Raw genomic sequence first — 16,063 nt, 5'->3', positions numbered from 1 at the left:
TATGTGCCGAACCCAGTATCAAGTGCTTGGGAAAGTACGATACCACAGAGTTAGATGACACATTCTCTGTCCACAAAGAACTTACAGTCTAGAGGAGGAGACAGGTATTAATATAAATGAAAAATTTACAATATATAATTTAAAGATATGTACATAAGTGTTGTGGGATTTGTACTTGTTAAGCACTTACTATGTGCCAGAGACTGTACTAAGCAATAGGGTGGGTACAATTACTGAGGTGTACATCCCCTTGATTCTATTTATCATGATTACGGTGTCGTTTTTGTCCGTCTGTCTCCCCCGATTAGACTGTAAGCCCGTCACTGGGGAGGGATTGTCTCTATCTGTTGCTGAATTGTACATTCCAAGCGCTTAGTACAGTGCTGTGCACATAGTAAGTGCTCAATAAATACTACTGAATGAATGAATGAATACAAGCAAATCAGGCTTGATGAGAGAGACAAGACGGGAAGCCCATGGATTGCAACGGATACACGGGGCAGAGCCAGAGGGACGTCAGAGGCAGAGAAAGAGACACACAGAGGCAGAGAGATGTGAGGATACAAAGAGAGAACTGGGGCCTTCTCTTAACCTGATCAGACTGTGTGTGTGTGAGTGGGGGGGGAGGGGTGTGTGTGTGTGTGTGTAATGGATTGCTTTGAGATTTGGAAAAAAAAAATGAGACATGCATACAAGGCACTCAGCAAAGTCAACACTTAATGATCCCCAGAAAAGGCCAATCCAGAGTTCTGGTGGCAGAGTTCCTGGAGCCATTAAGTGTTGGATTTTAAGCTGGGGCTTGGAGGCATCAGGAAGAGTATAGCTCAACTATCCCATAAATAGAATTCCATCTCATAGAATTTAGGTGAAGGCTCAGGAAAAGAGGGGATTTCTCTTGGGTTGCTTTGGGACCCATCTTCTGAGATGTCCAAAACCAGCCCCCCCAGCCCTTCTGAAGGTTTTGGGGTCTGGTCTCAGGAATAACTCTGGGAGTAGAAAGTTCAGCCTCAGCTGAACTTAGTCCTGCCAGGTTAAACAAACAAACCAACAAAAAACAACCTTCACCCTTTAAACAACCCAGTTCTCCAGATCCAAGTTCCTTTCTCGAGTATTGCCAAATAGTTGTAATGGGTGTTCACGAATATTGCATTAGTAAATATTTGGTTTTATGGCCTTTTAGGTTAGTTTGCAGGGTTCACAGCATCCTTCTGATACTGTCAGTAAAATCTGTATTTCCAGGGTATAGTGTTCTGGAGTCAGAAGAGATAACAACAAAAGATAACAACAACAACAACACACCCCCAAAATTAGAGCTCGATTAATTTAGGGGCTGTAGGGGCTCCAGGTCTGGGCTGTGGGGCCTTCCCACCCTCCAAACCTCCTGCAGGGAATGTGTAACTCAAGCCACCGCCACTTTGGACGGTAATCACACTTTCATTCATTCATTCATTCATTCAATAGTATTTATTGAGCGCTTACTATGTGCAGAGCACTGTACTAAGCGCTTGGAATGAACAAGTCGGCAACAGACAGAGACGGTCCCTGCTGTTTGACGGGGTTACAGTCTAATCGGGGGAGGGCCCACTTCTCTGGGCCTTACCAATATGGCCACTGCTTGGGACACAACCAGGATGGCCCCTGAATCCAACACTGCCTACCCATGCTGGTGACCGATTATGTATAACATCAGAGGGGGTGATGGGAAGGAGCACTCCACTGAATGGGAACTGGAGAGGGGAAGTAGATCCGATGTGCCTGCCAGGATAGAGACTGATCGATCTCAATTCACTCATTCAATATTATTTATTGAGCACTTACTATGTGCAGAGCACTGTACTAAGCACTTGGAACGTACAATTCGGCAACAGATAGAGACCATCCCTGCCCAGTGACGGGCTCACAGTCTAAATGGGGGAGAAAGCAAAGCAAAACAGAACAAAGCAAGACATCATCATCAAGATAAATAGAATCAAGGAGATATACACCTCATTAACAAAACAAATAGGGTAATAAATAATATATAACAAATGAGCACAGTGCTGAGGGGAGGGGAAGGGGGAAGAGCAGAAGGTGGGGGGGGGAGGAGGAGCAGAGGGAAAGGGGGGCTCAGTCTGGGTAGGCCTCCTGGAGGAGATGAGCTCTCAGTAGGACTTTGAAGAGGGGAGGAGAGTTAGTTCGGTGGACGTGAGGAGGGAGGGCATTCCAGGACAGCGGCAGGACGTGGGCCGGGGGTCGATGGCGAGACGGGCTTGAATGGGGTACCGTGAGGAGGCGAGCGGCAGAGGAGCCGAGTGTATGGGGTGGGCAGTAGAAAGAGAGAAGGGACGTGAGGTAGAAGAGGGCAAGGTGATGGAGAGTGCCCCTTCCCCTTCCCTGGCCAGTGCCGGAGGTGTCTGGCAAAGAAGAAAGGGAGGGAGTGCAGAGGGGGGAAGGCCTGGAAAGTAAGGGCTCCAGGAAGTCCAGTGGGCAGGGAACATGGCTACCAACTTTGTACCACTGTACTCTCCCAAGCCCTTAGGACAGTGCTCTGCACAACTGAGCACTCAATAAATACCACTGATTGATTGAGGATCAGCCTTTGGTTTCAGGGTGAAGAGGGAAGAGGGGTGTGGTGACGATGATGTATTTGATGATGATGACGATGGTATTTTTTAGGCACTTACTATGTGCCAAGCACTGTTCTAAGCGCTGGGGTAGACAAGGTAATCAGGTTGTCCCACGTGGGGCTCACAGTCTTAGTCCCCATTTTACAGATGACGGAACTGAGGCACTGAGAAGTTAAGTGACTTGCCCAAGGTGACACAGAAGACAAGTAGCCGAGTCAGGATTAGAACCTTCAGCCTTCTGCCTCCCAGGCCCGTGCTCTATCCACTACATCATGCTGTGTGACCTGAGTATTGACCTCCTGCATCAGGTGTGGAGACCAGCAAAAGTGAATAGCCCCAAGGCCCCGGAGTTTCGATTCATTCCCGATGGTGTGGACCCGTACTACTGCTGCCCGTGCATTACTTCTGCCTCTCTGGGAGCACTCCCTGGCCCAGTCTGATGCTAAAAGAATCAGCGGCACAGCCCTAGGCTTCAATCATCACAATTAATTATTAAAGGAACTATGAATGCTGCTTCATCACTTCACTCACAAGTAATTTCTCCATTTCTTGTCCTGTGTTTTAAGAGGGTATGATCACCCAGCTGAGGAAAAGCACCGAAGGGTATATGAAACATCTCAAAATGAGTTCGGGCCGGGAGTATCCAGTGTGGAGTTTAAATTAGATCTGAGCTCTCTAATTCACTGACCATAATCCCCCTGAGGTCACATATTCAGCAAGACGCCTGTCGTTTCCCGAGCGGTGACAACCGCCTCTCGTGCCGAATAGCTATTTCTAAATTAGTTCTTTCAAAACGAGGGATGGTCTCTGTGAGTGATTCATTCAAATCGTTTCATAATAGTGAATGATAACATTAAATGTGCTTTAAAAAATCAAAATTGTTTAGTCAGCGATGAATTATCATTCCCATTTGTCTTTTGTTCTCTCTGAATCTAAACTCCCTCAGGAGTAACTCAGAAAGGTTAGACGAATTCCTCTTCTGATTTTCCAAAACACCCTCCACTGGGATTCAACTGTGAACATGTCAAAGGAGAGATGAAAGCAGATGTTTACAGCCAAGAAACAACCTACTGGAAAGAGTGAGTTATAACAGAAACGTTGGCACGATCCAAACTGAGATCGCTCATATGGTAATGCCATCACACAACAGAGGAAAATGGCTCTACGCAATCTGAGAGAAAGTTTCTTGGTTGTGTTTTGCTTTGCTTTTGGAAGATGGAAAATAACATCCTGTTTTAGTGTCTTTGACATTTGAAGGCTTCTGCTCGGATCCTCAGATTCCTAAAAATACTGATTTTCATTTTGTTTTTTTAACTGCTTTGTGGGAAACAATTCCAAGCAACAACTCTGCCTTCCCTCAACCTTTCCTCTGCTTCTCCCCAGAGAATATGAGATCTGCCGGCAGCAAAGCTATCCAGGTGACATATTGCCTTTATTTCTTTTGGGCATGCCCTGATTTCTTTTCAGTTCTGGGCCTGTGGGCCTATGCTTACATTCAGGCCTGAACACAAGACATTCAGTTTAGCTCATCTTCATTAAGAGTGACTGACCATATCTGGTAGTCTACAGCATTTTAAAATGCTGTAAACATAAACTACATAAAATAACATTCCATTTAAGTATTTTTGTCATGAAAATGGGCTACTTGCATATGCCTTAAGCAGATATTTTAAAACAAATTTTAGGTTTAGATTTCTTGATACTACACTGTACATATAGCTTTAAGATACTATGACAGGTTATTAAGCATCTGGTAAAATCATTTTAAGTTAGGGGACGGTATTGGAAAATGAAAGGAATGTTTGAAAAACTCCAGCACCTTGTACACTGCTCAGCACATAAAACATACTTAAATATTACAACTTATTATCATCATCATTTTATTGTTATCATTATTATTTAGCCCTTAGTGTCTGGGAGGGCAATGCAAATCCTCCAAGGTAAAACAAGACCATTGACAGAAGAGGAGAAGAGCTATAAATTTTTTGAATCTGTGGAGTGAGTAGTCCTTTTTTCTACCCCAGAAGGTCCTGAAATGGCCTAGGCTCTCAATCCACTCTGATACTAGGTGAGAATGAGGGGAAAACAAGTTAATAAATTGGGAAAAGGGAAGATTCCAAAACAATGTTGGTCGGAGACATTAGAGCTGGGGTACATTCTGAACAGGTTTTGGCTGAAACTGGCCGACTCTTTAACAACCATCCTTCTCCCTTTGATTCACCTAGAGTTTTCTCACCAGGTTTGCTGTCTCCATCGAAAGCTACTTAGACCTGGCAACCTACAAGTAGCATTGATCAATCAATAGCATTTTTTAAAATTCTCAATCGGTGGCATTTATTGAGCACTTATTGTGGGCAGAGCACTGTACTAAGCGCTTGGGAGGGTTCACTATAACAGAGTTGGTAGGTACATTCCCTGCCCACAGCGTACGTATAGAACATAATAAGCACTAGAAGCAATGTGGCTTAATGGATAGAGCACAGGTCTGGGAATCAGAAGGACCTGGGTTCTAATCCCAGGTCCATCACTTGTCCACTGTGTGACCTTAGGCAAGTCACTTCACTTCTCTATGTCTCAGTTTCCTTATCTTTAAAATGGGAATTAAGAGTGTGAGCCTCGCATGGGACAGGGACTATATCCAACCTAATTAGCTTGTACCTATCCCAGTGCTTAGTGCCTGGAACAAAAGGCACTTAACAAAACCCTTAAAAAAAAAAAAGAACGAGGGAGGGTATTCTATAGCAGAGTTAGTAGGCACGGATCCCTCAGCAAGCTTATGAAAGAAGTTCCTTTTTTCATCCAAATCTTTCAGGCATACCAGAAAGTAGATAGGGAGAGATTTTTTCTTTTTTTTTTTTCCAAAAATCTCCCCCCATCTGTACCACAAATCTTGTGAGTGGAGCCTGGCCACAAATCCATGTCCCAAATGAGGTCATCATTCATTCATTCAATCATATTTATTGAGCGCTTACTATGTGCAGAGCACTGTACTAAGCACTTGGAATGTACAATTTGGCAACAGATAGAGACCATCCCAGCCCAACAACGGGCTCACAGCCTTAACAGGGGAGACAGACTACAAAACAAAACAAGTAGTCTGCAGCTAATATCCAGATAAATAGAATCATAGGTATATACACATTAACAAAAGAAATAGAATAATAAATAATATATACATATATGCACAGTGCTGTGGGGAGGGGAAGGAGGAAAAGCAGAGGGAAGGAGTAGGGGCAATGGGGAGAGGAGGAGGAGCAGAGGGAAAGGGAGAGCTCAGTCTGGGAAGGCCTTCTGGAGGAGGCGAGCTCTCAGTAGGGCTTTGAAGAGGGGAAGTTAGTTTGACGGATGTGAGGAGGGAGGGCATAATCAATCAATCAGTCAACCAATGGCATTTACTGAATGCTTACTATGTGCAGAGCACTGTACTAAGTGCTTGAATGAGTACCAAACAGTAGAGTCAGTAGACATTATCCCTGCCCACAAAGAGCTTACAGTGATGGGGGAGACAGACATTAAAATAAAGTACCGATAGGGGAAATAGTAGAATATAACGATATTTTTTAAATGTTCAGTGAGGCTTGGATAAGCATCTAATTGCTTCAGGGATAGATGCCCAAGAACACAGAGAAGAAGCAGCGTGGCTTAGTGGAAAGAGCACAAGCTTGGGAGTCAGAGAATGTGGGTTCTAATCCCAGCTCCCCCACTTGTCTGCTGTATGACCCTGGGCAAACCACTTAACCTCTCTGTGCCTCAGTTACCTCATCTGTAAAATGGGGATTAAGATTGTAAACCCCATGTAGGGCAACCTGATTACCTTGTATCTACCCCAGGGTTTAGAGCAGTGCTTGGCACATAGTAAGCACTTAAATACCATAATTATTATTATTATTATGCATAGGGAAGGCCAAGTAGGGAAAATGAGGGCTTAGTCAGGGAAGGCCTCTTGGAGGAGATGTCACTTTAGCAGGGTTTGGAAGGTGGAGTGAGTGGCAACACATCAGGTACTAAACTGTGGGCGGGGAATGTGTGTGCTATATTGTTACTGTTATACTGTACTCTTCCTAGCACTTAGCAGAGTGCTCTGCACACAGTAAGTGCTCAGTAAATACGATTGACTGAACGACAGAAAAGGCTCAGCACAGGAGGTGAGGTGCATTTCGGCAGAAAATCACGATGGCGGTGAAAGGAGATTTAGAATAACGGGGGAGGAAATTTGAGTGAAAGAGGGAGAATGAAACTCAACCTCATAGCCATAAAAAATAAAGCTATTTTAGCAGTTCTGCAAATATCTGGGGACTACAATCCTCCCAATCCATAGCAAAGCCAAGTAAATTAGTATTTACTAAAACACATGGGATGTTTATGTAGCTATTAAAATTTCCTCCTCTCTTTTCTCTCATTTCCATCTATGCCTTTCCCATTTAGCTGCTCTATTAAGATGCAGAGTAAATAAAGATCTCTGGCAAGTGGCCCGTAACCTTTCATCTTTTCTAGTTGACAAACGTAATGCACAAAGTCTTTTTTATCAGCAAACTATGCCTGGCTCAAAATCAAGTTCCTACTCCCTAGTCCTTCCCTCCTGCCACAACATTTCTGTAAAGCTGGAAAAACTGCTTGAATCAACCACTCTCAAATGTAAATAGCAACAAAAGTACAAACGCTTTTTTTTCCCCGACTACATAGACTTTTCACTAGTTAAAAACCAATCGTTACTCCAGTTGGCTTTGGTGAAGCGAGTCCTTGCTTAATAATAAGAAAATGGTTTAATCGGAACCTGTGAATTTGATAGCCTCAGCAAGAAATCTCTTTGAATGTTAAAATGTCCTGATTGATCAGCAAGTGCTTTTAATTACAAAACCCTTCTGAGTGTGTAATCAAAGGGTGGTTGTCTCCTAGGAGAGAAAGAAGCTGTTCCGAAGAAGCACCTTAAATTTAATTCTGGTCCCTAATTCAGCTGGGTTTTATTTTTAAACCCTGTTATATAAGACACCAGAATGTAACCTTTATAATGTGACATGTGGTTTCAAAAGGGCATATGAAACAGCCCTGTAAGCTGGTCACTGTATAGTGGATGGTAACCAGCTGCCGTCTAGCCTGTCTGAAGGCAAGGTAAGCAAACCAGACTTACACTGCATCAAGGGATATTTAAGTTGGATAAAAGGAAGAACTTTCCAGAGGTAAGGGCTGCTAAGTGGAGCAGACTTTTAAAGGAGTTGTGTTATCTCCCCCCGTAGATCTTAAAAACATATGTGAAATTTTAATCTTCAGTCTTTAAATGAATTCCTGACAATCCTTTCCAACACCTATCCTGTGATGGAACCTTATGCAAGATTGTGGTTTGACTCTGATGCAGAATAAGTTGCATTTGATGCCATTGGGTGGAAAACTTGCAGGCAGGTCAAAGGGATTCACAGAAAATAGAAAAAAAACAAATGGGTTTAGGATCAGAGTCACCGGCTCACGAAAAAAAATGAAAAACATGCAGATTTAAATGTCTAAGCCTCACAACATGGTCAAGAGAAAAGTTGCTAGGCATTTTAGAGATGTAATCATTTAAGAGAAAGAGGAATCCTTTACCTCGGGACAAAAGGGTAGAACTAAAAGCAATGGGATGAATTGCATTGAATCTCTACTACAACTAAGCCAAGTGTTTATAGGCTCTTTGAGGGTAGGGACCGTGTCTACCAACTCTACTGCAGTGAACTCTCCCAAACGCTTCGTTCAGGGCTCTGCTCACAGTAGGTGCTCAAAAAATACCATTGATCGGTTGAAGATTTTTCATTCGAGAATATTACTGGAATATAAAACTCTGGGATTCCTCTCTTCAAAGCTCTTCTGAAAGTCCAACTTTTCCAGGAAAGATTTCCCCATCTAATTTCTACCACTCTGGTGGCACCATGACAAAAGGCTCACTTAATAAAAGACATATATATACATACACATACACGTAGAGGCACACACACTCATGCACATGCTTACATATCAGCTTACATACGTATGTGTGTGCGTATGTACTATTTATTAAGTGCCCCCCATAGGGACCGGAGCTTCTGGCACATAATGTTTTGAGGATGGGGGCTCTGTAGAACTCTGTGAGCAAGGACCGAGACCCACATGGTCCAGAGCCCTTTTAATAATGTTGGTATTTGTTAAGTGCTTACTACGTGCAGAGCACTGTTCTAAGCGCTGGGGTAGATACAGGGTCATCGGGTTACCCCACGTGAGGCTCACAGTCTTCATCCCCATTTTGCAGATGAGGTCACTGAAGCGCAGAGAAGTGAAGTGACTTGCCCACAGTCACACAGCTGACGAGTGGCAGAGCCGGGGTTCAAACCCATGACCTCTGACTCCCAAGCCCGGGCTCTTTCCACTGAGCCACGTTGCTTCTCTTTTAAGACCAGGAGTTCTGGGGTCACCACCCCTCAGTGTTTGGACAGTGTACCTGCCTTTGGAACATTTAGAATGCTGGCAAGGATATTATGGAGGCTTATAAAGAAGGACTACTTGCCCAGAGCAGTGAGGATTCTGAAGAATCCCACGTTCTAAGAGAAGTCTATTAAAACTGTACCCTTGATCTGTTGACTGTTCCTTATCACTGGGTATTATCATTCTTTGTATCAATTTCCCCGCAACTTCGAATGTGAGCCCTCTGTGGGACAAGGTCTAAGTCTAACTTCTTTCATTCAATCATATTTATCGAGTGCTTACTGTGTGCAGAGCACTGTACTAAGCACTTGGGAGCGTATAGTCTAACAATAAACGGACACATTCCCTGCCCACAATGAGCTTACAATCTAAAGATACTGTGCCTACCCTAGCACTTGCACAATGCTCAGCACGTAGCAATCCCTCAGTAAACATCGCCAGCCAACCATATAAATTTATATAATCCATTCATGGATACACTTACTCATTTTACCATAATACTGGTGTTACCAGCTGTACCACCTCTGTTATACTGTACTCTCCCAAGCACCTAATACTCTGCAAAAAGTAAGCGCTCGCTAATGGACCACAGACCTGGGAGTTAGAATCCCGGCTCCACCACACGTCTACTGTGTGACCTTGGGCAAGCCACTTCACTTCTCTGGGCCTCGGTTACCTCATCTGTAAAATGAGGATTAAGTGCGTGAGCCCTATATGGGACAGGGACTGTGCCCAACCTGATGACTTTGTATCTACCCCAGAACTTAGAACAGTGCTTGGCACATAGGAAGCCCTTAACATTATTATTATTGTTGTTATTGACTAATTGAATCTGCATTATTTCTCCTGCTTGTAATGAAGGCAGGCAATTTTTGAATGCCTGTCTACCCCAATTAGACTGTAAACTCCTTGACTTTAGGGCTTGTTTTATTGTACAGTATTATCCCAAGGAATCACTACAGAGCTCTGCACTCAATACCACTGAATGAATGAAAAAATCAGTTCTGGTTTATTGGGAAATTCTCAACAAGTAGGGAGAGAACTAACTTCCTGGGTCACTTTAAAACCTCTGGTTCCTTTGGGTCGTAACCCTTGGTCTCCCTGTTAGGCAATCAGTGGTATTTATTAAGTACCTACTTGGTGATGAACCCTATGCTAAGCACTTGGGAGAGCACAAGAGAAGAAAGAGACCTGGTCCCTGCCTTCGAAGAGTTTATAATCTAGTGAATTAAGACCAAGTATCTTGCATGTTCAGGCAAAGAGAAGCAAACAGAGGCATTACCTGGAAATCTCTTAGTCAGCTGGCATAGTCCTTCCCTCCTGCAAAGCTGGTGCTGGATTTCTGGAAGCATATTTACCTGCAAGAAATTAGAGAGACTCCAGTGACCTTGACTTTGCGACCTGATCATCACTCCCAAGCAGAAATGATAAAGTCAGGCAGTCAGTTGTATTTATTGAACACTTACTGTGTACAGAGCACTGTACTAAGCGCTGGGGAAAGTAAAGTTTAACAATAAACAGATAAATCCCCTGCCCACAACGAGCTAAGCAACAAGAGCCCTCTCCCCAACCTGCTTTCATGGGCCCCTGGGAAACTGGATCACCCAAAGGCGTGCTTGACCACCCCTCACCAAATTGGGTGAAACATCTGGATCCACTTCTGGAAACCCAGAAAACATTTCTAAGAGATGTGTTGAGTAGGAAAAAAGGAAATGCCTACGTCCGCTTTATCCCGGTTCTGTCCCACAAATAACTCGACAGTTGCAAATTACGTCCTGCAAAAATAGCAACCAACATACCTCAAAGCCAGTTAGACCGCAGGGGCTGTAAAAACACTTGCTCATGTGCCATCTTACACATATTTAGATGGTGACTAAACCGTTTAGACAGTCAGTATCAAAATGACAACAAATATATCCCAAGCCCAGCACTTTCAATGATGCAATTCGCTCCCACATATAGAAAAGTGCATGGGTTGCCTATATTCCCCTGCAATTAACGTTCAGGCTCCCAAAACTCCATTCTTCTCTCAAAACCATGTCTATTTCAATCTCTCTGTAAATTAAAATTGCATTATTTCTGGAGATGGCTTCTCTTCCACTCCATAACGTCCAGATTTCCCAGTTGAAAGACAAATGAGACACAACATTGGTTTTCTTCATTTAAGGGTTTGCACTCTCTCCTTCTTAAACCAACAATCTTCTCTCTCAGAAAATAGGTCATGAAGGTGGGATGAGGGGCAAATCCTTAGAGACGGCCAGTGTTCACCATCCAATATTACCTGTCACTTCAGCTCCTCGGAGCTGAATCGGAGAACAATTTCCCAGCATTTAGGGGTCATTTAGGCTCCTTTGGATTCCCTGAAAGCCCTTTGGCAAATACATACATCTGGGCAAGTTTTTTTAGACAGTCTCTTCTCTGCAACAATTCCTCCTCTTTTTTACTTTTCCTCCTTCTTCCTTCCCCTCTCCCTTTTCCCTTTCCTTTCCTCATTAATTTGCCCTCTCTTTTCCTTCATCCCTCCCCCATATGCCAAGTTCTTACTCTTCTCCCCTCTCCACTGCCAGCAAAAAAAGACCTCCACATCTGTTTTCGGCTGCCCTGAGTCACCCTGCCCTAGATTCAGAGACTTAAATACTAGTCTTCTCCAAATATAGCCAACCATTCCATAAACACTCACAAACTACCAACTGTGCAACTGATATGCTGAAAACAAATACTCATGACTTTATTGTTAACCTGTTTATGCCCTAACAGTTCCCATCTGTACAACTCCTACATCCGCTGATTTCAAAACCCTTAAGAACTGTCCAATCACAAGCCCCACGCCACAAACACATACATATGTACACACATACACAAGTATGCCAAAGGGAAAGGAGGAATCAAAATCAATCTGTCTCTGGTATTTAGTGAGTGCCTACTGCGTGCAGAGCACTGTACAAAGTGCTTGCGAGAGTACAATACAGTAGAGTTGTCGACACTTTCCCTGCCCACTAGGAGCTTAGTAGGAGGGTTGGGAAGAAAGAAGTGGGGAGGGCAAAGAGGGGGAAGAGGATAGGATAGAGAAGAGAAAAGGGAAGAGGAGGTAGGGAAAGGGGAGGAGGAAATGAAGGAGGAGGCTGCAAGATTCATCAACTTTGATTAGTTTTTTTGGATAAACTGATTCACTTTGAAATCGCTGTAATCAAAGTGAGATGGGAAACAAAAAGAAAATGGAGACTCGACTCAGCTGAAGAAGAACAATGAGAGCAGCTACAGCTCAGTGAATATTTTAAGAGAAGGCCCTTGAACAGCTTATATTTCCCAATTCTTCCTTAGCTCATTCTGTACTACATGTTGATTCATTTCTTCCTGGTGGAAACCTGTTTGCTGACACTGTTGAATATCTCAACGGTGTGCTTAGAGAAGCAGCATGGCCTAGGGGATAGAGCACAGGCCTGGGAGTCCAAAAGACCTGAGTTCTAATCCTGGCTCCTCCATTTGTCTCCTGTATGATCCCGGGTAAGTCATTTCACTTCTCTGTGCCTCAGTTCCCTCATCTGTAAATTAGGGATTAAGACTGGGAGCCCCACATGGAACATGGACTGTGTCTAACCTTTCTTCTATCCAAGTGTTTAGAATAATAGTGCTTAGCACATAGTAAGCTCTGTACAAATACAATAAAACAAAACAGCATGGGAAAAGCAGAATTTAATGACAAAGAAAGCAACAAAGAGGCCGATCACAGGAAAAAGGCTAGTTTGAGGAGCCAGAAAGGGATATTTTTGAGGCTCAGTGTGTCATAGTACTGAAAAGGAGTCACGTCAGTATGTGGAATGCTGGAATCTTCCAGTTAGCAAAGGGCTAGAACTCCACTGCTATAGACGGTGCAGACATAAAATAGATTGGGATCACTTTCAGTACACCATGGCCCAGAACTGCAATCTGATTAGTGGGAGATATTTTTTTCAACTGAAGTAAACTTACTCCTCCAAAATCTACTTTCAGCAAGGGAAGTGGCATGACCTAATGGAAAAGAGCTCAGGCCTGGAAGTCAGAAGATCTGGGTTCTGCTCTGAGCTCTGCCACTTCCCTGCTGTGTGACCTTGGGCGAGTCACCTTCTCTGGGCCTCAGTTTCCTTTTCTGTAAAATGGGGATTCATTATCCATTCCTCCCCCTACTTAGTCAGTGAGCCCCACATGGGAGAGGGAATGTTATCAACCTGATGACCTTTGTGTCCAGCCCAGTGCTTAGTACAGTGCTTGATACGTAGTAAGCGTCAAATAAATATTATATGATTATCACTATTATCTCTAAGGTTACAAGGACTCTGGGTCATAATTGGGGATTTACCCTCATAATGGGGCAGGTTAAAGACATTTAAAGAAAGTGATCAATAATGCAAAATTAGTTTTAGGGATCTGTCAAATGATGGGGAAACACAGTGTTTCCCCTCTAGACTGTAAACTCATGGTTTATAGGGATTGTATCCGTTTATTGTTATATCGTACTCTCCCAGTTGCTTAGTAAAGTGCTCTGCACCCAGAAAGCGCTCGATAAATATGATTGAATGAAAGAATGAATGCGCTGTGAGTGAGGAACACAGTGAGATAGGCAGCTGGAAAGGGCCAATTTAAGAGGATAGACAAGACAGCCAAAGAAAGAACTAAACCTGGGGAAGGAGATATCCCCCCCCCCCCCCCCCCGCCTGCCTTTCCAAGACAAGGTCTCACTCAGTCTCTCAGCCCTTCCAAGCCCCTCTGGATTGGGGCCCTCCCTAGCCATTCTGCCACACCCCAGGGAGATCAACAGAAAGTCAACAGGACAGAAAGTCCTGGAGCCTGCAAAAGATAACCAACCCACATTGTTTCTGCATGAACAAAGATGACGAGAAAGTAGAGCTAATGATTTTCTTGGAATCTGGACTTGCGTCAATTGTAACTCTCTCATTTCCAACATAATTCAATTTAAAGTAGAGGCACATGAGGGGGCAAAATGGGGGAGGAGAGTGTGATTGAAAGCTTTGTTATGTGACTCTTCACTCCTTCAGAGCTAACCTTCTTACTGTGCTTCTGTCTCTGGTCTGCTCCCGCCCTTTTGCTCATGTCATTCCCCCAGCCTGGAATTCCCTCTCAGTTAAAATCCACCAGACGCCAGCTCTCTCCCATCTTCATGGCCCTCTTGAAGTTCCACCTTCTCCAAGAAGAATTCCTCGGTTACTTCCCAGCACCCCAAGTTATGCCGACTCGTGGCACTCAAGGATAGTGTGGCCCAGTGGATAGAGCACAGGCCGGGAAGTCAGAAGGACTTGGGTTCTAATCCCGGTTCTGTTGCTTGTCTGCTGGGTCACCTCGGGCAAATCACTTCATTTGTCTGGGCCTCAGTTACCCTAATCTGTAAAATGGGTATTAAGACCGTGAGCCCTATGCGGGACATGAACTGTTTCAAACCTGTTCAGCTTGTATCTATCCCAATGATTAGTACAGTGCCAGGCACATGGTAAGTGCTTTAAAAATCCCATTTAAAAAATCCTTAGTGCTCACATGTACACAGCCAAGCTTAACACATACGTCTACATGATCCACTGATTTATTCACTTAACCTTTTTTTTTTTTTACAATTTGGCTATTACCAGCTGTATCTACCTCCTTCTCTTGCACTCACTAATGTGCACGATTCAGTGGTTGCCTCTCCAACCACTCCCTGTCCCCACCCATTCTCTTTAGACAGTAAACCCCAAAGAGGGCAGGGATCCTGTCTTTTGCATCGTTTAAACTCTCCCAAGTGCATAGCAAGAATTTTTCACACAGCAGACATGCAGTAAACCATAGTTAGGATAATTTAGCTATAATCCACAAATCCTCCAAGTTCCTTCTGGTGTATTTCCTCGTGTTTAAGAAGTCCAGGAGCTCTAGTAGAATTTGAGTGAAGACAGAAATTAAAGCACTGAGTGACACAGAAGGAGACAAAGAGAAAGCATCATTCTGGCTCGTTTTCGTGGTGATTAGCACTGGCCTGAATTTAGTAGGAAAAAATCCTTAAAGAATGGTTGTAACTTGCATGAGATCATTTCCTTGGAATGCAGGAAGCAATTCAGAAATGCCCCTCAACCCTTTTCTAGTTTATTGGTGCTTCCTTCAGCTTATTTCCCACCTTTCCTTTCCTCTCCCCATCATCTCTTTCTCTGCTTTTCCCCCTCAACTTCCCTCCACCAATTCTGTTGGCTTCTTCCCCCAGGGGTGTAACTCTAAGTAACTATTCCAAAACACCCATGTATCTTATTATTTCCCAACTGCTTATTATAAACCCAAGATGTTTTCCCTCAATTCTACATAGTTCTTCTCTGAATGAGGCATTTGTTGAAATGTGTATTTATTTCTGTGTTTCCCCTCAATGTCCACCATCTGCTTCTTGGTGGCGGGTGGTTGGGAGTAGAATCCAGAAGTTCAGATTAGCAAAGAGTGAAAATATGCCTCTAAAACAATTGCAGTGGGAATATCCTAAAAACAGACAGGCAGACTGGAAGTTAAAGCCCTGCGGAGGAAGATGATTTAATTCTATATTTAACATGAAGCGGATCTTAAAAGACTAGACCGTAGGCTCACTGTGGACATGGAATGTGTTTACTGTTACTTTGTACTCTCTCTAGAGCTTAGTACAGTGCAGAGAACACAGTAAGCACTCAATAAAGACAATCGAATGAATAAATGAATAGACCTCATCCACTCAGCCACTTCGGGAATCATGTATCAGGTTATTTCTTTTCAGTTATCTACTTATTGCGTGGGACTGAGTCGGAAGACCTGGGTTCTAGTCCTCGTTCCCCAACGTACCTGCTCTGTGGCCTTGAGCAAGTCACTTAACCACCCTGTGCCCCAGTTTCGTCATGCGTCAACTGTGGGTAAGATAGTGTTTTCCCTCTTAGACTGTGAGCCCCACGTGGGACAGGGACTCTGTCCAATCTGATTATTTTGTATTTAATCACTCTCCCAAGTGCCTAGTACAGTGCTCTGCACACAGTAAGTGCTCAGTAAATACAAATGATTGA

General features: G+C 43.7%; 1 protein-coding gene across 4 annotated transcripts in view; it reads right to left on the bottom strand.

Moving 5' to 3' along the window:
• CPED1 (cadherin like and PC-esterase domain containing 1) overlaps window positions 1-16,063 on the bottom strand; it is a 212,607-nt gene that overhangs the window by 150,781 nt on the left and 45,763 nt on the right. For all 4 annotated transcript variants that reach the window (XM_029074159.2, XM_029074162.2, XM_029074160.2 and 1 more), the window contains one exon: window positions 10,315-10,390. In XM_029074159.2, coding sequence (XP_028929992.1) covers window positions 10,315-10,390 — 76 coding nt within the window. The remainder of the gene's footprint in view (window positions 1-10,314; window positions 10,391-16,063) is intronic.

The sequence above is a fragment of the Ornithorhynchus anatinus genome, chromosome 10, assembly GCF_004115215.2.
Source record: "Ornithorhynchus anatinus isolate Pmale09 chromosome 10, mOrnAna1.pri.v4, whole genome shotgun sequence".
NCBI lineage: Eukaryota > Metazoa > Chordata > Mammalia > Monotremata > Ornithorhynchidae > Ornithorhynchus > Ornithorhynchus anatinus.
The sequence above is the reverse complement of the archived record's forward strand: the minus strand, read 5'-3'. Positions and strand labels throughout refer to the sequence as shown.